Source organism: Hylobates moloch, unplaced genomic scaffold (assembly GCF_009828535.3).
Source record: "Hylobates moloch isolate HMO894 unplaced genomic scaffold, HMol_V3 SCAFFOLD_1, whole genome shotgun sequence".
NCBI lineage: Eukaryota > Metazoa > Chordata > Mammalia > Primates > Hylobatidae > Hylobates > Hylobates moloch.
In genome coordinates, this window is record NW_026652276.1 from 35,218,722 (window position 1) to 35,241,877 (window position 23,156).

The 23,156-nt window shown below is 40.3% G+C and overlaps 1 protein-coding gene across 4 annotated transcripts in view; it reads right to left on the minus strand.

Moving 5' to 3' along the window:
* Nucleotides 1–7,360: 7,360 nt before the first annotated feature.
* The window catches only part of FASTKD2 (FAST kinase domains 2), a 33,109-nt gene continuing 17,313 nt past the window's right edge, over nucleotides 7,361–23,156 (minus strand). For all 4 annotated transcript variants that reach the window (XM_058439218.1, XM_032754772.2, XM_032754776.2 and 1 more), the window contains 5 exons: nucleotides 12,351–12,517; nucleotides 11,111–11,326; nucleotides 10,376–10,460; nucleotides 8,568–8,682; nucleotides 7,361–7,568 (listed from right to left, as the gene is read on the minus strand). In XM_058439218.1, the coding sequence (XP_058295201.1) occupies nucleotides 7,452–7,568; nucleotides 8,568–8,682; nucleotides 10,376–10,460; nucleotides 11,111–11,326; nucleotides 12,351–12,517 (700 nt within the window). In that variant the 3' untranslated portion in view covers nucleotides 7,361–7,451. The remainder of the gene's footprint in view (nucleotides 7,569–8,567; nucleotides 8,683–10,375; nucleotides 10,461–11,110; nucleotides 11,327–12,350; nucleotides 12,518–23,156) is intronic.

The window sequence follows — 23,156 nt, forward strand, 5'->3', positions numbered from 1 at the left end:
ACCTGCACCCAGGTGAAATAAACAGCCATGTTGCTCACACAAAGCCTGTTTGGTGGTCTCTTCATACGGACGCGCATGAAAAGAAGGACTTGGGTGCAGATCTGGCTCTGCCTTTTTTCTAGTTGTGCACCCCTAGGAAAGGCAGTTAAGGCCCTGAGTATCAGTTTATTCATCTATAAAATGAATATTAGTAATCACTAATAACCACCAAACAGGGGTGTGAAGACTGATATAATGGGTGTGAAATGCTAGCACAGTGCCTGGCACACAGTAGGCACTTAATACACGGTCATTACTATTGTCAACTTAATCACCCACTCAGCTTAATGAATTTTCCCTATGTGACTTTTTGTTATTTCTAAAAATTAAATGCACAGTGAAAGGATATGAGGATACATAAAATATACTATCATAACATATAATATACTTCATTAAAAAGTAAACAACTAAAGATCCTTAGGAAAAATGATAGATGATAGATAGCTAGATAGGTAAACTTTAGGATAGGAGAATGTTCTAGAAATGAAAAACCAAACACTTAAAACAGTTTAACACTCAGGAGAATAACAAGTTTCTGGAAATACACACACACACACACACACACACACACACACAAAAAAAAGGTAGAAACAATCCAAGGGCCCATCTGCAGATAAACAAAATGTGATATATACATACAATAGAATATAATTCCATCTTTAAAAGGAAGGAAATTCTTTCTTTTTTTCTTTGAGACAGGGTATCACTCTTTCCCCAGGCTGGAGTGCAGTGGCATGATCATGGATCACTGCAGGCTCAATCTCCTGGGCTCAAGCCTTTTTAATTTTCTTGTAGAGATGGGGGTCTTGCGATGTTACCCAGGTTGGTCTTCAACTCTCAGCCTCAAGTGATCTTTCCATCTTGGCCTCCCGAAGTGCTTGGGCTAAGGAAATACTGCCACATGCCATGACACAGATGAGCCAGAAAACACCATGCCTTGTGAAAGAAGCCAGTCAGTAAAGGATAATACTGAGCAATTCCACTCTATAAGGTGTCTAGAGTAGTAAAATTCATAGAGACAGAAAGTAAATGGTGGTTGCCAGGCACTGGGGGAAAGGGGAAATGGGAGTTACTGTTTAATGTGTCAGTATTTCCGTTTTGCAAGTTGAAAAGATTCTGGAGCTGGAGGGTAGTGATTGTTACATAACAATGCGAATGTACTCACTGCCACTGAACTGTCCATTTAAAAATGGTTAAGATGGTAAATATTATGTTGTGTATTTTATCACAATTTTAAAAAAAATTAAGAAAATCAAGATGATATCAAATCACAGTTAAATATGAGTTTCAGAAATACCTTGTTCGGTTTGTGTTGCTACAAAGAGCCCCACATGAGTGAAATACTTCTAAGTGTACAGAGTACATCCTTTGGAAAAATGAGCAAGTAAATTCACAAGTAATTTTGCATCCGTATTCTCAAACAATGTGACCGCACTGCCTTAGTTACCTGTTTTTCTTTCAAGCTATTCATTTACAAGATCACTCAAGAAATGTTACTCAGCTAAATGGGAGGCTATGACTGGAAAACCTGTTCTGCCTTAACCCCTGCCTGGGGGATGCTTTGAAAAATGGCTGTGTGGTGCATGGAGCACTCTAAGGAAAACACTGAGGGGTGTTATCATCCTCTCTTAAGGCACTGTGCTCTGTGCAGAGCTCTGCCCTGGGGCAGCTGGGCAAAGAGCAGGTGCATCCAAGACTTGGCCTGTGGCCTGGACAACGTGGAACCCCCGTTACAATAGCCTGCAACAGCACAGGAGCAGTGGTCGTGGGGGGAACGTCATCTGAACCCAAGCTGGTGAACGGGGCTTTGCCCCTCTGTTTTATTTATCTTTAATTGATTTTCTTTAACACTAGGTTTTCTTCAGGACTCACATTTAATAAGATGGAGTATTTTTCTGATGAGCGTAAGTAACAGCTGAGCACTTCAAAGGTTCTTGAATAGAATAGCATTGGCTCTTTGTCTAATTTAACTTAAAAGTTATGACAAGGTGAAAGCTCTATTTATGTATTTAATACATTTCATGTCTTTCTTTCTTTTTTTTTTTTTTTGAGACAGAGTCTCGCTCTGTCGCCCAGGCTGGAGTGCAGTAGCATGATCTTGGCTCACTGCAAGCTCCGCCTCCCAGGTTCACACCATTCTCCTGCCTCAGCCTCCCAAGTAGCTGGGACTACAGGCACCCGCCACCACGCCCGGCTAATTTTTTGCATTTTTAGTACAGATGGGGTTTCACCATGTTAGCCAAGATGGTCTTGATCTCCTGACCTCGTGATCCGCCCGCCTCGGCCTCCCAAAGTGCTGGGATTACAGGTGTGAGCCACCATACCTGGCCTATTCTGCATTTTTTAAGCAAGCAAGCAAGCAAGCAAGGAGGAGGGAGGGAGATGGATTGCCTGAAATAATTGGGTGAAAGTTTGATGCTATCTTCCCTTCCCTCTTCAGGATTATGTGGCCCCTGGCGTAAAGAGATTGCCTGAGAAGAGCCTGGCAGAGCTGTAGTGAAAGCATGGGGAAGTGTGGTGAAAACTGGGTGCAAGGAGAACAAGTGGAAAATAAAGGCAGATGTGTTGGTTTCTCCCTCCCTCTGCCTCGGAAGCTTTATTGCTGCCCAGAGAAACCTGCTTAGGGTGGGGTGACATGTAAAACCAGCCAGCAGTATACACAGGTGTTCCTAGTGGGTCTTAATAACATTAAGTGTCTGACACCCTGAGTGAAATTCTTTTTAAATTTTTTTTTCTTTTTTGAGACATGGTCTCACTCTGTTGCCCAGGTTGGAGTGCGGTGGCACGATCTTGGCCCACTGCAGCTTCAACCTTCTAGGCTCAGGCGATACTCCCACCCCAGCTTTCTGAGTAGTTGGGACCACAGGTGCATGCCACCACACCCAGTTAATTTTTGTATTTTTTGTACAGGTGGGCTTTTGCCATGTTGCCAGGCTGGTCTCAAACTCCTGGGCTCAAACGATCCTCCTGCCTTGGCTTCCCAAAGTGCTGGGATTACAGGTGTGAGCCACTGGGCCTGGCCCTGAGGGAAATTCTTTAAAAGCAAAATTCACAAACTTTTAAAGCAAAGTATCCAATTTTTATTGATTCTATAACATATATATGTGCATATATTATAGTATCTTTATCAATCAGGATTTACTTGCTGGTAACAGAAACCACTGTAATCTAGTTTAGACACAAAGTGCTTCTGTTAGTTTCTGGCCATGCACAGAAGCCTCCTGCTTACAAGATGAATGGAAGGGCTGAAGGAGCAGCCTTTAGTCTGACTTCCAGGAATGACTCTCAGAACACCGTCACAGAACTGGCTGTCCAGAAGAGATGCTATCTCTGCTTATAGCCTGGAAGCTGGAAAGTCATGAAGATGCCACCCATTGCTGCCTCCAGAGCCACATTATTTTAGCCACAATCCCGACCAGCAAAATGGACGCTCCTCGTCCTGCCACACCACACACTGGGGTCTCTGTTATTGCTATTCTAGAAAAATAAAATGCTCTGTGGCTGTTTGTTGGCAGAAACATTATCTCCATCTCATTTGGCCTTCCCAGTTTCAAGTAGGTACATCTGCATGGAGGAAGCTAAGTCACATTTGGAATTCAAGCTGAAAGGGACTCTGGGAAATGTAGGCTTCAGCTTTTTTTGGATCCACCAGTGAGTCACAGCACACCTGTGTGCACAAATGGGTGACAAGTGTGTTAAGAGATAGCCATCTTGGGCTGGGCGTGGTGGCTCACGCCTATAATCCCAGCACTTTGGGAGGCCAAAGGCAGGCGGATCACAAGGTCAGGAGATTGAGACCATCCTGGCTAACACGGTGAAACCCTGTTTCTGCTAAAAATACAAAAATTAGCCAGGCATGGTGGCAGGCGCCTATAGTCCCAGCTAATCGGGAGGCTGAGGCAGGAGAATGGTGTGAACCCGGGAGGCGGAGCTTGCAATGAGCTGAGATCACGCTACTGCACTCCAGTCCAGGCAACAGAGCACGACTTCGTCTCAAAAAAAAAAAAAAAAAGAGATAGCCATCTCCTGCCTTCTGGGCAGACACTGCCCTCCTGGCCAGCAAGCTCCACACCTAGGTCTCCCTAGAAGGCAGCCCAAAACAGGCTGGAGTCTGATGGTCCACCTCTCAGGCCCTGTGAATAAAGAGTATGAGTGAGATCTGTCCTTTGCTGCCCGGCTGTGATGTGCTGTGTGAAGACAAGGCTGTGTCCTGTCACCTCGCCAGCTACCTAAATAGCTTGCTGCTGAGTGAGACACTGACCATCATAACTGCTGGGTAATTTCATGGAAAAGTGCAGTCAGTTGGGATTTGAGGAATGCCAGCTACTCATAGGTAGTCCCAAGTAGATGCCCCAAATCTCTATCTTACAGAAACTTCTATTTGCTTAGACATGTCCAAGCCAGTTGCAGGGTGACTACCCTCACAACACATGACATTCTATAAATTGGAATGTCACTGTTATTTGAAAATACTTGATATGAATAGTTCAGTTGCATTTGAGGTCCATGTGTATTATCACAAAAAAAATACCATCACATTTTGTCAATGACAAGAAGAGTTGTTAGGCTACATATATATAAAACTTTTAATTTTTGAATGTTTTTTAAAGTTCTAAACTGTTCTATCAGCTTTGTGTAAAGAAAGTTTCTATTCAGTGGTAACTACTGAGAATTCGGAGAGCTGAATAAAATGTCTCAATCAAGAATTGAGCTGGGCACAGTAGCCTGTACCTATAATCAGTCCTATCTACTTGGGAAGCTGAGGCAGGAGGATCCCTTGAGCCCAGGAGTTTGAAGCTAGCCTGGGTAACATGGCAGGGCCCCATCTTTAAAAAACTAAAAATTAAAATTAAAAGATAATAAAAAAGAATTGCATGTAGCCATTTCAAGAATACAATTTTATATCTTATATTTAGAGCAAGATCAACCTTTTCATTAGGGATTTTGAAAAAAAAAATTGGATATCTCACACAAAAATGAGCATTTAATATCTTTCCTAATATTTTTTCTATGTGTGCCATAGATCAGTGGTTCTTAAGGGACAGAGAAAAAAAGCAAAGACAGGAACCTTTTAGAGGTGATAGATATATTCATTATCTCAATTGTGGTTTCACAGATGTGTGTTTGTATGTACGTCAAAACTGACCTAATTGTACATTTTAAATATATGCAGTTTACTGCATGTCAATTATACAATAATAAAGCTATTTTTTAAATTATGGGAGAAGAAAACCCCACAAAGTACATTCCAGAAAGGTATTAATTTATGGTCTACCAACAGCTTATGCAAGTTCTTGCCTCATTATACCTTCGTCAGCACTGCAATTCTTAAAAAAAAAAACTAATTTGAAAGGCAAAACCATCTCTTCTGTTTGAATGTGCATGTCTTTACAAGTAGACTGAACTTTTTTCATGTTCATCAGCTCTTTGCCCATTTTTCTTTCATTGACACAAAGCAATGAAGAATGCTAACGCTAGAATGCTAGTAAAAGAGGGATGCCTTTTTATCTGCCAGGTTAACTAGTACAAACTGAAAATTACTACCCTAAAAGGTGGTCATAAATATTCACAAATTTGTCAAATCCTTTGAAGAGGAGTCATAATTAGCTACTCAAAACTGATGCACACTCAACATTTAAAGACAAAACCTTAGTTTCTTTAATAACAGAATATTTGCATCTTGTTCTGAAGCTTATAAGGTTAAATCATTTGGCCAAGTATACAAAACTAGAGGTTGTCCAATCTGGAACCAGAAGCCTGATCTCCTGGGACACAAGCTGAAGAGCAGGTGAGGATGAAATGATGTGGAACCAATGGCATAGCTGAGACTTCAGGAAAGGAAAATTCTTTGAGCCTTACCCTCCTTGTCCATAAAATGAGGGAAGTAACAATTAATCACTAAATTTCCTTTTAGCTCTAACCTTTTCCAAATGCAAGCTGGATAAATTGATACAACCTGGCAGCTGTTGTCATACTGCTATAGGTTTTGTACTTTTTTTTTTTTTTTTTTTGAGACAGAGTCTCGCTCTGTCGTCAGGCTGGAGTGCAGCGGCATCATCTTGGCTCACTGCAATCTCCACCTCCTGGGTTCAAGCAATTCCCCTGCCTCAGCCTCCCCAGTAGCTGGGATTATAGGCACGCACCACCATGTCTGGCTAATTTTTTGTATTTTAGTAGAGATGGGGTTTCACCATGTTGGCCAGGATTGTCTTATCTCCTGACCTCGTGATCCGCCCACCTCAGCCTCCCAAAGTGCTGGGACGACAGGCATGAGACACCGTGCCCAGCCCAGTTTTTGTATTTTCTTACAAGCCCATGTCAGCTCACATTCAAACTCTAACCCTCCCCTACTCTGTGTAGCCTTGGGCAAATACCTATCCTGATTTTAGAGATGAGGAAATGAAGACACAGAGAGAATCATAATAGTAGCTACACCTCAAAGGGTTCAGATCATGAAAAGGCAGCACACAGATGAATACTTAGCAGTGCCTGGCACATACTAAGATGTCTAGTAATTGCATGTCTGTGTGCTTGGGGGTAGAATAACACCAACTTGCATGGAACCCACGCTGTAAGTTCCACAAGAGACCATGCCTATTCATCACTATATCCCCAGCGAGCCAAATACCAGGTAGACAGGCATATTGAACAAAATAGTTGAATTTGGACAAATATTTGAACAAAGAATGAACACATATAATCGAAAAAATAGTCCTCAGGTCTGATTCACAACACAATTCAGCTATATATTTAATTTAAAAGACTTCATGAAATTGTGGGAGGGGTAAGGGGGAAAAAAGAAAGAGAAAGGAAGGACCCCAACAACAGCAAGACTCCTTACCATCTACATACTATCTCATCTGTGCTTCTATTATAACCTATGAAATATCTCTACCTGCAGTGCTTATTACAAATACAAATACCATCCTCACTCATTTTCAACAGCTACCTCACTAATTCTTACACACTTGACAACTTTAGAACCTTGTCCAATTATTATTTGGCCAATGCTTGAAAATGATTTAAAGGCATAACCCCAAGTCTTAAAACAGCTTAGAGCAGGAATATAAATATTCAGATTCCAAACACAAGGACTACCCACATCAATCTGCCTGTGACCCCTCACAACTAAGAAACCAGTTTTTAATAGATCAAAGATGAAAAGGTGAAACGTGCAGCTCACAAATCAAATATCTGGGCACTAGAGGGAATAGGTATGGTTGGAAAAATAACCCTTCTGGAATTTTCTCAGCATATTTTAAAATGGCAGAAACAACATTTCTTCCATTCTTCAAATTAATTTTTTGTCTTAGCAGATAGCTTAATTCCATTGACAACTGAATTGTCATCTTTATTAACGTTATTTTTACAAATGCATGTCTCCTAATATGAAAAGGTTGATTTTCACTTTATTATGTGCTTTGCACATTTACAGCAGCAACAGGAAGAGCTTCTACTGAATAGATTTTAGTCTTCAAAAATGTGACTGCATCTTCCATCTCTAGTTTGTCCATCTCCCAGTTATTGACCTTACCAAAGAAAGAGGAAAATAATCAGTTTGTGAGACGATGCTAACGTAAGAGCTACTTTAGAGATCCAAACATAGTAAAGTAACATGAGGACAATAGCTTTTTGAAAGCAAATGTGACCTTATAACTACTCATATTTTAAAGGCATAATAAGACTACATGTTAGGGTTTAAGAAAGCTTTAACTGTGAAAATTATACAAATTTTAAAGGTCCTCTAAATGGTACAAAAATTGCTTTCTTGAGAAAATTTTCCTTAGAATATACATAATCAGCAATATAAAAAAACAAAGTCTTAAATAGTAGCCCACTAAGAGAAAGGAGTCATCTTAATCTCAGTAGTCCACACGTAATCCATTTCCAATACTAAAGTATAATAATAGAAGATTTGGAATGTTTACATCTTACACTATGTGCAGGACCAAATGAGTGGCATTTAGATAGATTCCAACAGCAACATATATATAAATGTATTTGTAAGGTTCCTGCTACCTAGAAACATCAGAAGAGGCTGTTCAAGAGAAGCTGTGGGGTACAAAATAAAATTGAAGCATAAGAGGGAAGAGAAAGACCCATCCTCTTAGAACCATCCAGCCCTTTCTGGCAACAAACATCCTGTAACAGCTTCACACAGGCCATGAAAACAAAGCTTTAACATCTTTCCTTCCCTTGTTCAAGATAACCTGGAAATTAAATATGGTTTTGTGTATCTTAAATATGAAAATATATTATTTGCATTCTTCCTCTTAGCAAAAAAGGATTATAAAGCTGACCAGAACAACATTTGTAAAAGCTCTAGTAATGACAGTAATCAGCTGAGCAGAACCCAAATCGCGTACTAGCAATGTTCTTTTTCAAAGAAAACAGTAACTAAAGCACTTATTCCAATAATGCTGACAATTCCTCTAGTCCTAGTAACCGGTGTCAACCACAAGATTCCTGGCAGCTGTTAGAATGTACGTCAGTAATTAAAGAATATTTCATTTGCATTTTTTTCTTACCAAGATCACATGAAAACCCATTGCATTCAAATGTCGCATTTTCATAGCAAGGAATCCTCTGGGGTGGCTTGAACCCAAACAATAAGCAGATCTAGAAACACATAGCACAGCTACTCTGAAAACAGAAATAAACAAAACAAGAACAGTTATTGATATTACCATATAGTCTTGCCGCATTCCTGTTCTTTGGAGATTTCCAAGTTGAGCTCTCCACTGACCACAATCTTCGATATTCCTAACTGTCTTAATCCTTCACTTCTTTTACTTGGCCTCTGCAGATATTCCACTATACAAGGCTACTTTATAAATCAAAAATATACAACATTATACACAGTTACCTCTCAGTTCCCTTTAAGGATGGCTACATTTTTGAAGAGGAAAATTTGCAGATATGAAAGCACCAATTTTAAGGGTTTTCTGTGCAGTGCTGATTTCTGATCTGAGTATAATTGTTTATTCTACCAGTAGTAGTAATGGTGTAAATAATACCAAATAGTAAATGCTCTTCTTATATGTATTATCTCCCAGAGAAAGCAGCATTTAAAAAAACAGAAATAGGAGATTACATACAAGAAAGAAAACACCAAGAGAAAGGCAAGACTGTTAAAATAAAATCTGTAAATATAACAAAAATGTGGAAGGTGTAATTTGTTTTTTCATTGTTCCCGACACTTTGGAAATACTAAGTTTACTGGGAGAAAAAAAGAAAAAAAAAGACATTTATATCCTTACTGCCTTCACCTATACTCTAGCTGTTATAAGACAAATTTTATGTTTTTAAAGGAATGCTCACATTCTTCACTTCTCATGACTTTATGCTGAGAACAATTGTTATTTTACTATGCCAGAAGAGTGGAGTACCTGAAAAAGAAAACTCATCTTGGAATGAGGTCAGAGAGAAAGCCTCTTCTGACGGGAATGAGGTCAGAGAGAAAGCCTCTTCTGAGGGGAGATAGCACTGATAGGAAAGACAGGGGCTGAAAAGATGGCCAAGAAATAAGCTAGATGCATTCAGAAAGAGGTGAAAGTCACAGAACTGTCTGTGAATGAAGAGGGATGGGCAGATAAGAGTTTGGATCCCTACAGATCTTTTTTGTATGTTTCTATCGTATTTATGTGTATGTGTGTCCAGTGGAGTTAACAGCAGATACAAGTTCCTTGGGGTCAGGATCCATGTAGCAGAGCCTTTACATAAAGGGTAACTGACCCACAGGTGTGTGCAATGATGGTATGATCTTATGCATCTACTGAAGAGGCAGGATGTTCTCTCATGGTATAGCATCATATTTCTCCCCAGAGACACTCTATTTGTAATATGTGAGCCAAGCAAACCACCTAGGATTAGCTTCAATGTGTTCTAACCCATACAAATACGGTTTAATTAAAAAACTATGGTTTCTCTACCTCTGGAAAAGTCTTGGTGGTAGAGCAAAATCTTTATTGGGTATTTGATTTTTGTAGAAGCCTCAAGTATTTATTCTTTATGATCACTATTATATTATCTTGTCCAAAGTTTACACTGCATTGATAGTTTCAATTATATTGTTTTATTGAACTATAGCTTCAAAACCTAATTTTAAAAAAATGTCTGTCTCATTAAATGACCCAACTGTAGTCCATTGTATTCAACCATAATGTCCACATTTACACTTTCTAAGGAGTACATTGATGGATGACAAGTCTCTTGGTGTGCTGCAGGCTCCATACAAACATCAAGTCTTAGACTTACTACTGCTATTTAATATGAAGTCTTTTAGAATTAGGATTTTAATTTAGAAAGCCCAGCAAATGAAATATATGTAAGCAACCTTTGAATATCTGTAGCAGAAGTTGTATCCACATCAGAAAGTGGTAGCACTTGATTCCTGTTAGTGTCCATTCTGATTTCAAAATCTGAAAGGAAAGAATTGATACTAATTTTTCAAACATTGCTCCAAGTGACTTTCTTTTTCTTTTCTTTTCCTTTTTTTTTTTTGAGATGCGGTCTCACTCTGTCATCCAGGCTGGAGTGCAGTAGTGTGATCTCAGCTCACTGCAGCAACTTCCCAGGTTCAAGCAATCCTTCCACCCCACCCTCCTGAGTAGCTGGGACAACAGGGGCATGCCATCACGCCCATCTAATTTTTGTATTTTTTTGGTAGAGACAGGATTTTACCATGTTGGTCGGGCTGGTCTTGAACTCCTGAGCTCCAGTGATCTGCCTGCCTTGGCCTCTCCACATGCTAGGATTACAGGCGTGTGCCACCGTGACCAGCCCCAAGTGATTTTCTGTTTCAAAATGTTTAATAGTACTACCAATAATAGCAGTAGCTAAAATATATTGAGAGCTAACCATGTGTCAGATACTAGTCTTAGGATTTTAGACACATAAAAATGTGTAGAATTTCATTTATTGGTCACAAGAATTTTATGAGGCAAGAATCAGGCCAGTTCCAGAGGCAGTGCTGCACTACACTAAACTGCTGCCGCAAATACCTATTTTTTTTGTCAGAAAAGGAAAGTAAATACAATAAAATGAAAGGAAATAATATAATGTCCCATACCAATATGATAGTTGTGTGGCAAGTGCACAGCCTTTGAGAAGTGTCCTTCACCTCCCAGAAGGCTGCTCAGCACCTCTGCCACCTTTGCATTTGGATGTGACGGTGGCAGCTCCCGCGGCGGCTGTGGGAGTAACAAGGCTATGTCCTTCAGATAAACAGTATCATCAAGTTTTAGACAAGTATCCAAAATATGCAGCTTGTAAGCATTCTTGTCATCTAAAAGATAAAAAAGAGAGTATTTCATTAAGAAGAAATAAATGCAACATTAAAAAACGATATTAATACATATTTAGTAATAGATATAAAATAATAAATATATATATAAATGCACTTGTATTTCTAATTATCTCTTTCTTATCACAAGGACTCTCTCTGTCTCCCTGGTTTCCACAGGGTCTAAATCAAAGCCCTGCACTTGATAATGTTTTAAGGCTTCAAATATCTTTAGAGGTCATTTAGTCTAAACTCCTCAATTTATAGATAAGGAAATGCCCAGGAATGTTAAAAAGCCTCGTAATTAAGGCAAAGTTGGAATTAGAATCCGGGTTTTCGAGGTTCAAGGCTGTTTCTCCATTATTACACTGCCTGAAAAATCAGCACGTGCTATTGACCGACTCTCTACAACTTAACTTCGGGATTTTATAACATTTATTTATTTATGTTTTAATTCTGAACTACTCTATTCTCAGACACATCTTCAAATTTTGAACATCTACCTGGATATTGCTTTACCTTATTTAATATTAAAGACTAAAAGTCAACAGTTAATTTGGTTCCAAGAGTAAATGAACTAATTAATTTGGTGGCTATTTGGGTTCTTGATCTAACAGGTGTTCCCTCATCACAGGCCAGGAGCGACCAAGTGTTTACAGCTGCAAAAGTTGACTAAGGTTGGCTTCAAATGTGATAAGTAAGAATTAGGAATTAAAACAGCTCTGATCGAAGCATAAAGAACAACCTGAACAGTTAGCCTTTGTATAGAAGGATAGAGTGTAAATAAAAGGAATAATGATGCATTCCTTATTATTTTTTTCTACATGTAGAACTTGTCATTAAAGAAGGGTCTGCAGGTTTGCTGCTTTGAAGCACTATCCTTTGACTTCACCGTTATCAGCCCTTTCCACAGCAACACCTGCTCTGCAAATTTCAACTAACGCTGCTCCAACTAAGACCCCATTCAGAGTCATATGGTAGCTAGTGGTAGTGCAGAATTGGTGACAATTCTGCACTAACATCCTACCTGATGTCAGCAGCTCACTGATGACGTCTTTTTGCAGAAGCTGATTCAAAGGAGCCAGGGGAAAGTAATTCATCAAGCAAAATGAATACACTGCATCCAATAAGTTTTCAGAAGAAACAGAGTGAAGATAACCAGTCAGAGCACTAGCCATAACTTCCAGGAACTGTCTGGGGAACAAAGAAAAGTCAGTTTCCCAACATATACAGAAGGCCGATATCTTTAACGATTCCAAAGAAAAGACATAAGAAAATCAGGCTTGCAAGTTAAGTATCCACACATCGTTCTGGACAGTTGGTTATCTCATAATAAGTGTATACATTCAAGAAATGTTGGCTATTGCTATATGTCTTGCACAAGACAAACATTTTATAGACTTTAACTCATTTAACTCACACTAAAAAACTCTATGAGTATTACTATTATTCTCCTCATTTAAAAAAATGGGTAAACAGGCTTAGAGGTTGAGTAACTTGTCTAAGAACACACAGACAAGGAGGTAGCAAAGGCAGTATTAGAACATAAGGTGTCAGGCTCCAGAACCTTTTCATAATTATGCTAGATTTTCTATAATGCCTGGACCACCACTACAGTTTTATAACCAACTAAAATTATCTAGTTATCAATACTATGGGTTAAAAGAACTGCAAGCCTAATCCTACCACCCAGAGCTAATGTTACACAGTATAATGTAGTTAAGCACAAATGAAGACAGAAAAGATAAAAATCAGGGGCAGTCGCTTGCCCAGAGTGACACCACTAATAAATGGTAGATACCCTTTGAACACATGTCAATCTGACTCTCAGGGCATATGATACATATAGTTATATAAGAAAAGAAATACATGCAAAGTACTGTGATCTCGCAGAGGAAAGAAAATAAACAGAAGCTTTTGGGAGGAGAATTTGAATAGGTGGAAAAGATGGAATAAGGGAAGAAGATTTGAGCAGAGCCCTGAAAGCGCATGCTACTTGCCTGATAGTGAATAACTGGTGAGATGAAGGTACAGAGGAGTGTTTCTTAACAGCCGGGGCAAATATGCCTGGACGCATGCCCTTGTTAACAATGAGACTGAAATCAACTGAGAGGTCCATGGGTAGGGGAAGAAGTGTTGGGGAGGAGGAAGGGCTGTGATAAGGCCAGGAAAACTATAGGAATTATGATGAAATGGGAGGAATATAACAGATCATACACACAACAGCAAGCCAGCACTTCTGAAATTAGTAACTGATTGCTTTTGGAACATGCAGTGGGATGCGGGGGCAGGGGATGGTGTGGACAAGGAAGTTGGGAGCCTGGGTAATGATCCCCCCTCTGGTCTTCTCTTGCCCCACTCCTCACCCTGTACCTCATGCTTCAGCAGCCCAAACTGCGTGCGGTTCCCTGCACGTGCTCTGCTGTTTCTTTCCTCCAGGTCTTGCATATAGAGGGCCTTTCACTTGGAATGTTCTTTCCTGCTTATCTTTCCATGGTAAACCCCCATCTCTCCATCTTTTAAGATCAGCTCAGATACCAACCCCTCCAGGCGACACTGCCTGATACCCCTGACCCTCCTCTTCACCAGGCTGGCATCCTGATACATCCCTCCTCTATTTCCAAATATCCTAGATGATATGGTTTGGCTATGTCCCCACCCAAATCTCATTTTGAATTGTAGCTCCTGTAATTCCCTTGTGTTGTGAGGGACCCAGTGGTAGATAGCCGAATCATGGGGGTGGTTTCCCCCATACTCTTCTTGTGGTAGTCAATAAGTCTCACGAGATCTGATAGTTTTATAAGGGGAAACCCCTTTTGCTTGGCTCTCTCTCTTGTCTACTGCCCTGTGAGATGTGCCTTTCACCTTCCGCCATGATTGTGGGGCCTCCCCAGCCACGTGGAACTGTGAGTCCATTAAACCTCTTTCTTTTGTAAATTGCCCAGTCTCGGGTATGTCTTTATCAGCTGTGTGAAAACAGACTAATATGCTAGATCACTCGAATTTTCATGCTATATTTAATTGCCAATTTACGTATCTACCTTACCCATTACACAGAATCCTCTGGCAAGAATGACTGTCTTATTCATCTTTCTCCCAAATGTCCAGGTGCTTGGCAAATGCTGACTAAACAAACAAATAAACTTTGATGAGGAAGACAGGAGGAGGAACTTGTCATTGGAAAAGGATGAGTCAAGAAAAATGAACTGACTTCCAGAATTACTGAACTTGAGACACTTCTGGATGTGCAGTGACCATATGCAACCCACAGAGACTCAGGTCTGGAGTTAAGGAGCACACTAATGACCACAGATGCAAATGTGGGATTATCCATAAGATGGTAAATACAGATCAAGAAGAGAAGAAACCAAAGAACCAAAACAACAGAGCTTAAACGTTACCTATTTGTGCCTTGGGTTCGAAGCGCAGCAAGATACTCTGGATTTAACACACTCTCTCCCCCATGGGCCATCATAAATGAAATAATGATTAATGTATAGCATGTGGATATACAATAAGCTAAGCCAGAATTCCTACCACTCTCCTATCTAACCATCTCTTCTAGTCAACTCTCTTCCCAAATACTTTGAGTTATTCTGCTTCCAAAACCTTTGCTACTCCAGCCTAAGTTGCCATCTTCCTTTCTCCTTCCTCCATAAAGCACTTACTTGGCGCCTACCATGTACTGCCTTCCTCTGGATATACAAGAGAGTTGTTTTCATAAATGGTCTAGGAAGAACAGGGAATACAAACTTCTTTTTTTATAGCCCTCAAAATACCAAATCCAGGCAACTGTACATTCATGGGCATTCAGGAAATGATGACTAATTAATCTTGCTATATCTGCCATATTGCCCCTACTTCTCCTTTGGAGAAATGTTGAGGTGTGAGGCTTAGAATTAGGTAAGAGTTTCTCAATTTCAGAACTACTAACATCTGGGGCTGGATAATTCCTTATTGTGAGGGGCTATCTTGTGCATAGTAGGATGTTAGCGGCACGCCTGGCCTCCATCCACTAGAGGCTAGTAGCACAGACCTCCCTCCTGTTGTGACAACTAAAAACCATCTCCATACATTGCCAAATGTCCCCTGGGAGGCAAAATCATCCCTGTTTGAAAACCACCAAGTTAAATGAAAGCAGAATAGACAGACAAAAAGACAACATTCATGATTCTCCTCCTGTACTAATTCTACTACTGCCATTTTATTAAATGTCCTCTTAGCCTTTGTTACCTTTGTTATCCCCCCTCTATTTCCAACATAACAATTTTGTTGGAACGAGTTATCTCTCAGGTTGCCTAGAGTCACCTGAAAAACTCTTACCTGCCCAGTACTTACTCTCTTAATCCCTCTGGGGCTGTTTCTGGCGTTTTAATTACCACTTAGCTTGATATTATTTGTCTAGAAAGTACAAGGCATCAATGGGAGCCAGCCTCAGAAGAAAATCAAGCCAGGGGAGTAAAGGAAGATTGAATTTGGGAGATATTTTTCAACCTTTATTAAATGTCTACTCTTTGGCAGGTCCTGTACTAAGTTCAGAAAAACAGGCAGCTGGGTCTGACTCTGGAGAGCTTACCAACTGAAGAGCAGAGACAGACTTATTGACACACAAATGATGTGACACAACTTGTCATGTCTTACCCAATCTCTGGTGGAGCCTTGACAACAAGGATGTCCTAGGAGGACATTTGACAACAAGGCTTCACCAGAGATTGGGTAAGACATGACAAGCACAGCGACCCTGATGGTGACAATTAGGGAAGACACAGAAAATGCAGTATGAGCTGAGTCTGTCCATTCAGTGGACAGTACAGTGGGAAGTTGCTTTTTAGTTGGCCTGACACCACTTAATTGATTAACTGCCCTTAAGGGATGGGAATTTGACCCAAACTCAGTCAATCAGATGTTCTCTTTTAGAAAGCTAAATCTGGAAGGAAAACTAAAAGGAAAGCTAGCAGCTGGAGTCAAGTCATTTGATGGCAAACAGATGGCCTGTGCATCTTGCCACTGAGACCTTCACAACTGCCCTAGTTTGTTCCCCCAAGGCCTCTGTGACCTACGCTCCAATTTTTTTCAAATCTAAAAATTACCATGTGCTGGGCATTGTCATAAGAACTTGACATAGATTAACTCATTTAATCCTAATAACCCAATGAGATTAGACATAGCTCATCTCCATTTTAATAAGTGAATAAACTGAGGCACAGATAAGTAATTTGCCAAAAGTCAAGCAGCTAACAAATGGCAATGCTGAAACTCAAACCTAAGCAATCTAGCTCTAGAGTCCACGCTTTTAATCACTGTTTTAACAAATGACATTTTATATGTTTTTATGATTTTTAATGAACCCTGACTGATCCAAAGAGTAAGAAAAGATGTTCTGGGTAGAAAGCAGAGGTATAAAAGAAGCTGGCACATTTGAGGAATTACTGTATTTAACAGTAGAAATGCATGGCTGTGGTTAAAATTAAAAGAATGGAAAGCAGTAGCCTGAGACCAAATGAATAGTTAAGGTCAAAACTGAACTAGAAGAAGGTCCAGTTCTCACAGCTTCTCAGAAACACTGATTTAACAAGGACATATAGACAAAAATACCTTTATGAAAAGTCCATAAACCAATTAAGATATTGTCATACTCCAGATAAGAACAAAACCAAGAAGAGTTGCACTGAAACAGGCAAGAACATTTTACCCAGGTCAGCCCCTCCCCAAAGCCGGCATAGCTCAGCACCAAGATCACTTTGGCCTAGGACTTCTCCCTTGGAGGGAGACAGTAGAGTGTGCATCCAACATCCGGCTTTTCACTGAGGTGCCCTAGGGGCTGATTCTGTCTCAACTCACATGGAATACTAACAAAACCAGCAGGGTTCAGATGCCTGAGGGCAGTTAAGAACAAAGGAAAAGGGGTGGACAGCTTCCTGCACTCAGCACAGCTCTGAGAGATTGAGAGAAGGTACACAACCTGAGGATTCAGCCTCAGGAGGAAATGAGGAGTGGAGCATGTCTTCAACATCCTAGCCTTTTGGTAAGCTGTCCAAGGAGCTGGTTTCTGTCTCACCTCACAAAGAGAGCGGATGAAACCAGCATAGTCTGAATGCCTGGGAGCAGTTAGGAAGGAAAAAAAGGGGTCAGTGGCTTACAGCAGACAGCACAACTCAAGGCTTCTCTACAGCGAAGGAGAGAAAGGAGTGGAGCATCTATGTCCCTGACTGTAGTACAGCAGTCAGACACCAGAGGGAGCAAGATATTCCCCGGTACCGGAAAAAAAAAAAAGGAAATTAAGAAAAAGAAACCAGTAAATCCCTCTACTTAGAAATCCATAAACACATTCAGGCCAGGCATGGTGGCTCATGCCTGTAATCCCAGCACTTTGGGAGGCCAAGGTGGGTGGATCACCTGAGGTCAGGAGTTGGAAACCAGCCTGGCCAACATGGCGAAACCCTGTCTCTACTAAAACTACAAAAATTAGCTGAGCATGGTGGCATGTGCCTGTAATCCCACCTACTTGGGAGGCTGAGACAGGAGAATCGCTTGAACCCGGGAGGCGGAGGTTGCAGTAAGCCGAGATCGCGCCACTGCACTCCAGCCTGGGCAACAAAGATTAAAACTCCGTCTCAAAAAAAAAAAAAAAAAAAAAAATTTATAGAAAAAGTTTAAGAGGCCCCCAGAATCTCTAGCTAAACTGATTAACGAGAGTCTTTCCCTGTCAAAGCCAGTCTGTAAAAACAGGGAGAGGAGACTGTTTCTTCAATTGCGCAGACACCAATGCAAAGCTACAAGGAAGAAAAAGCATCAGGGAAGTGTAACACAATCAAAGTACCAAAATAAATGTCCAGTAATCAACATTAAAGAGATGAAGATCTATGAACTGCCCAACAAAGAACTAAAAATAATTGTCTTATAAGAACACAGAAAAGTAAATGAGATTAGGAAAATGATACATGAGCAAAATAAGAATATCAACAAAGAAATGATAAACTATAGAAAGAACTCAACAGAAATTCTGGAGCTAAAGAATATAATAACTAAACTGAAAAATTGACTAGACAGCCATACCAGCACACTTCAGCAAGCAAAAGAGAATCAGAGAACTTGAAGCAGGTCATGTGAAATTACCCAGTCCAAAAAGGAAAAAGAATAAAGAAAGAAGAGTTAAGAAAGCCTACGACACTTACAGGACACCAACAAGCAAACCAATGTGTGCACTATGGGTGTCTCAGGAGAAGAAAAAAAGGAGCTGAAAGCTTATTTAAGGAAATAGTGGCTGAAAACTTCACAAATCTAGAAAGAGTAATGGACATCCAGATTCATAAAACTCAAAGGACCCCAAATAAGATGAATCCAAAGAAATATACATTAAGATACACTGTAATCAAACTGTCAAAATTCAAAAACAAAAAGAACTTTAAAAGCAACTCATTTCTCCCACAAGGATGAAAAGCAACTATTCATGTACAAGGGAGCCTCCAACAGACTAGCAGTGAACTTCTTAGCAGAAACTTTGCAGGCCAGAGAAGGGACTGGGATAATGTATTCAAAGTGCTGAAAGAAAAATTGCCAACCAATAATCCTATACTTGGCAAAACCGTCTTTCAAAAATGTACATCAAGACTCCCAGACAAATGAAAGCCAAGGAAAATTGTCATCACTAGTCTTTTCTTACACTAAATGCTAAAGACAGGTGAAATGAAAAAACACAAAACATCAATGTGAAAACACAGCAAAGTATAAAACTCACTAGTAAAGGTACATAAACAAATATAGGATATGGTAATACTGTAATAGTGGTGTGCTTTAGTTCTAGTATAAATGCTAAAAAAACTATTAAGAATAACTGTAACTATAAAAATTTGCTAATGGATATACAATATAAAAAGATGTAAACTGTCACATCAATAACAAAGTATGGGGAGACAAGTGTACAGCTTTTGTATGCAATGGAAGTTGTTTTCAGCTTAAAATAGACTGTTAAAACAATAAGATGTTTTATGTAAGACCCATGATAACCACAAATGAAATACCTTTAGAGACTACACAAAACAAAAAGAGAAAGGAATTGAAACATCTCACAAAAGAATCAACAAGTCACAAAGGAAGATAAAAAGAAAGGAAAAGATAGAAGATAAAACTGTAAGACAGAAAACAACAAAATGGCAACAGTAAGTCCTTCTCTATCAATAGTTATTCTAAACATTAAGTGGATTAAACTCCCTGATATGGTTTGGCTCTGTATCCCCACCCAAATCTCGTCTCAAATTTGAATCCCCATGTATTGAGGGAGAGACCTGTTGGAAGGTGATTGGATCATGGGGGCCGTTTCCCCCATGCTGTTCTCGTAATAGTGAGGGAGTTCTCGTAATAGTAAGAGCTGATGGCTTAAAGTGTAGCACTTCCTTGCCCTTTCTCTTGCTCTCTTCTGTTACTTTGTGAAGGTGACTGCTTCCCCTTTGCCTTCCGCCATAATTGTAAGTCTCCTGAGGCCTCCCCAGTCATGTGGAACTGTTGGTCAATTAAACCTCTTTTCTTTATAAATTACACAGTCTTAGGTAGTATAGCAATGTGAGAATAGACTAATACATTCCCCAATTAAAAGACACAAAATGGCTGAATGGATTAAAAAAAAAGACCAACCTATAACTTGTCTACAAGATACTCGCTTTAGATTTAAGGACATACACATAGTTTGATAGTGAAGAAACGGATAAAGACATTCCATGCAAATGGTAACCAAAAGAGAGCAGAGGTAGCCATACTTACATCAGACAAAATACACTTTTAAGTTAAAAATTGTCACAAGGACAAACAAGGTCATTACATAATGATAAAAGGGCCAATTCATCAGGAAGACATAACAGATCTGAAGGGAAAAATAGATGATACAATAATAGGGAGACTTCAATAACCCCACTTTCAATAATTTATAGAACATCCAGACCAAAATCAGTAAGAAAACAAAGGACTTGAAGAACACTATAGATCAGTGGTCCCCAACCTTTTTGGCACTGGTTTCATGGAAGACAATTTTTCCAGACTGGGGATGGGGGGTGTTTCGTAAGGCATTAGACTCTCATAAGGAGCATGCAACCTAGAGCCTTCACATGCACAGTTCACAATAGGGTTCACGCTCCTATGAGAACCTAATGCCATGGCTGATCTGACAGAGCTCAGGCAGTAATGCTCGCCTGCCACTCACCTCCTGCTGTGCGGCCCAGTTCCTAACAGGCCACGGACTGGTACCAGTCCATGGCCTGGGGGCTGGGGACCCCTGCTACAGATGAAATGGATGTAACAGACACATACAGAACATTCCAGCCAACAGCACCAGAACACTTACTTTCCTCAAGTGCACATAGATCATTCTCAAGGACAGACTATATGTTAGGTCACAAAATAAGTCATAACAGATTTAGGAAAACTGAAATCAGACCAAGTATCCTTTCGGATCACAAAGAAATACAATTAGAAATCAACAGAGGGAAAACTAGAAAATTCACAAATATGTGGAAATTAAACAACACACTCTTGAACAACCAATAGGTTAAAGAAGAAATCAAAAGGGAAATTAGAAAATATTTCAAGACAAATAAAATTGAAAACACAACATACCCAAAATTATGGGATGCAGAAAAAGCAGTACTAACAAGAAAACTTAGAGCAATAAACACCTATCTTAAAAACAAGAAAGCTATCAAATAAAAAACCTAAATTTACACCTCAAAAAACTGAAATAAGACAAATAAACTAGGCCCAAAGTTAGCAGAAGGAAGGAAATAATGAAGATTAGAACAGAAATAAATAAAATAGTAGAAAAAACCAACAAAACGAAGACTTGGTTTTATGAAAAGATGAACAAAATTGACACACCTTTAGCTAGACTGACAAAAAAAGAAAGACTCAAATAACTAAGAGATGAACAAGACATTATAACTAGAAATAAAAACCAATGCCACAGAAATAAAAAAGGCTTATAAGAGACTATCACGAACAACTGTATGCCAACAAATTGGATAATCAAGAAGAAATGAATAAATTCCTAGAAAAATACAACCTACCAAGACTGAATCATAAAGAAATAGAAAATCTAAACAAACCAATAATGAATAAGGAAATTTAATCAGTAATCAAAAACTTCCCAACAATGAAAAAGGCCAGGACTAGATGGCTTCATTGCTGAATTCTACCAAACATTGTGAGAAGAATTAACAATACTTCTAATGTGCTTAAACTTTTCCAAACACCTGAAGACAAAGAACTCATTTTATGAGGCCAGCATTACCCTGATACCAAAGCCAGACACATGCATTATCACACAAGAAAGCTACAGGCCAATATCCCTGATGAACACAGATGTAAAAATCCTCAACAAAATATTAGCATTAGAAGGATCATACACCATGAATAAAAAGGGATTTATCCCTGGGATGCAAAGACGGTTCAGTATATGCAAGTCAATTAATGAGATACACCACATTAACAGAATAAAGGAGAAAAATCATACGATCATCTAATTAGATGCAGAAAAACCATCTGATGAAATTCAACAACCTTTATGATAAGGGCTCTCAACAAATTAGGTATAGAAGAAATGTGCCGGGGTGGAGCCAAGATGGCCGAATAGGAACAGCTCCGGTCTCCAGCTCCCAGCCCCAGCGACACAGAAGACGGGTGATTTCTGCATTTCTGCTTGAGGTACTGGTTTCATCTCACTAGGGAGTGCCTAACAGCGGGTGCAGGACAGTCGGTGAAGCGCACTGTGCGCGAGCCGAAGCAGGGCGAGGCATTGCCTCACTCGGGAAGCGCAAGGGGTCAGGGAGTTCCCTTTCCTAGTCAAAGAAAGGGGAAACAGACGGCACCTGGAATATCGGGTCAGTCCCATCCTAATACTGCGCTTTTCCAATGGGCCTGGAAAACGGCACACTAGGAGATTGTGTCCCGCACCTGGCTCGGAGGGTCCTATGCCCACGGAGTCTCGCTGATTGCTAGCACAGCAGTCTGAGATCAAGCTGCAAGGCAGCAGCGAGGTTGGGGGAGGGGCGCCCGCCATTGCCCAGGCTTGCTTAGGTAAACAAAGCAGCCAGGAAGCTCGAACTGGGTGGAGCCCACCACAGCTCAAGGAGGCCTGCCTGCCTCTGTAGGCTCCACCTCTGGGGGCAGGGCACAGACAAACAAAAACTCAGCAAGAACCTCCACAGACTTAAAGGTCCCTGTCTGACTGACAGCTTTGAAGAGAGTAGTGGTTCTCCCAGCACGCAGCTGGAGATCTGAGAACAGACAGACTGCCTCCTAAAGTGGGTCCCTCACCCCTGAGCAGCCTAACTGGGAGGCACCCCCCCAGTAGGGTCAGACTGACACCTCATTCAACCGGGTACTCCTCTGAGACAAAACTTTCAGAGGAACTATCAGACAGCTGAATTTGTGGTCTCACGAAAATCCGCTGTTCTGCAGCCACCGCTGCTGACACCCAGCCAAACAGAGTCTGGAGTGGACCTCTAGTAAACTCCAACAGACCTGCAGCTGAGGGTCCTGTCTGGTAGAAGGAAAACTAACAAACAGAAAGGGCATCAACACCAAAAACCCATCTGTACATCACCATCATCAAAGACAAAAAGTAGATAAAACCACAAAGATGGGGAAAAAACAGAGCAGAAAAACTGGAAACTCTAAAAAACAGAGCACCTCTCCTCCTCCAAAGGAACGCAGTTCCTCACCAGCAACGGAACAAAGCTGGATGGAGGATGACTTTGATGAGTTGAGAGAAGAAGGCTTCAGACGATCAAACTACTCTGAGCTACGAGAGGAAATTCAAAACAATAGCAAAGAAGTTAAAAACTTT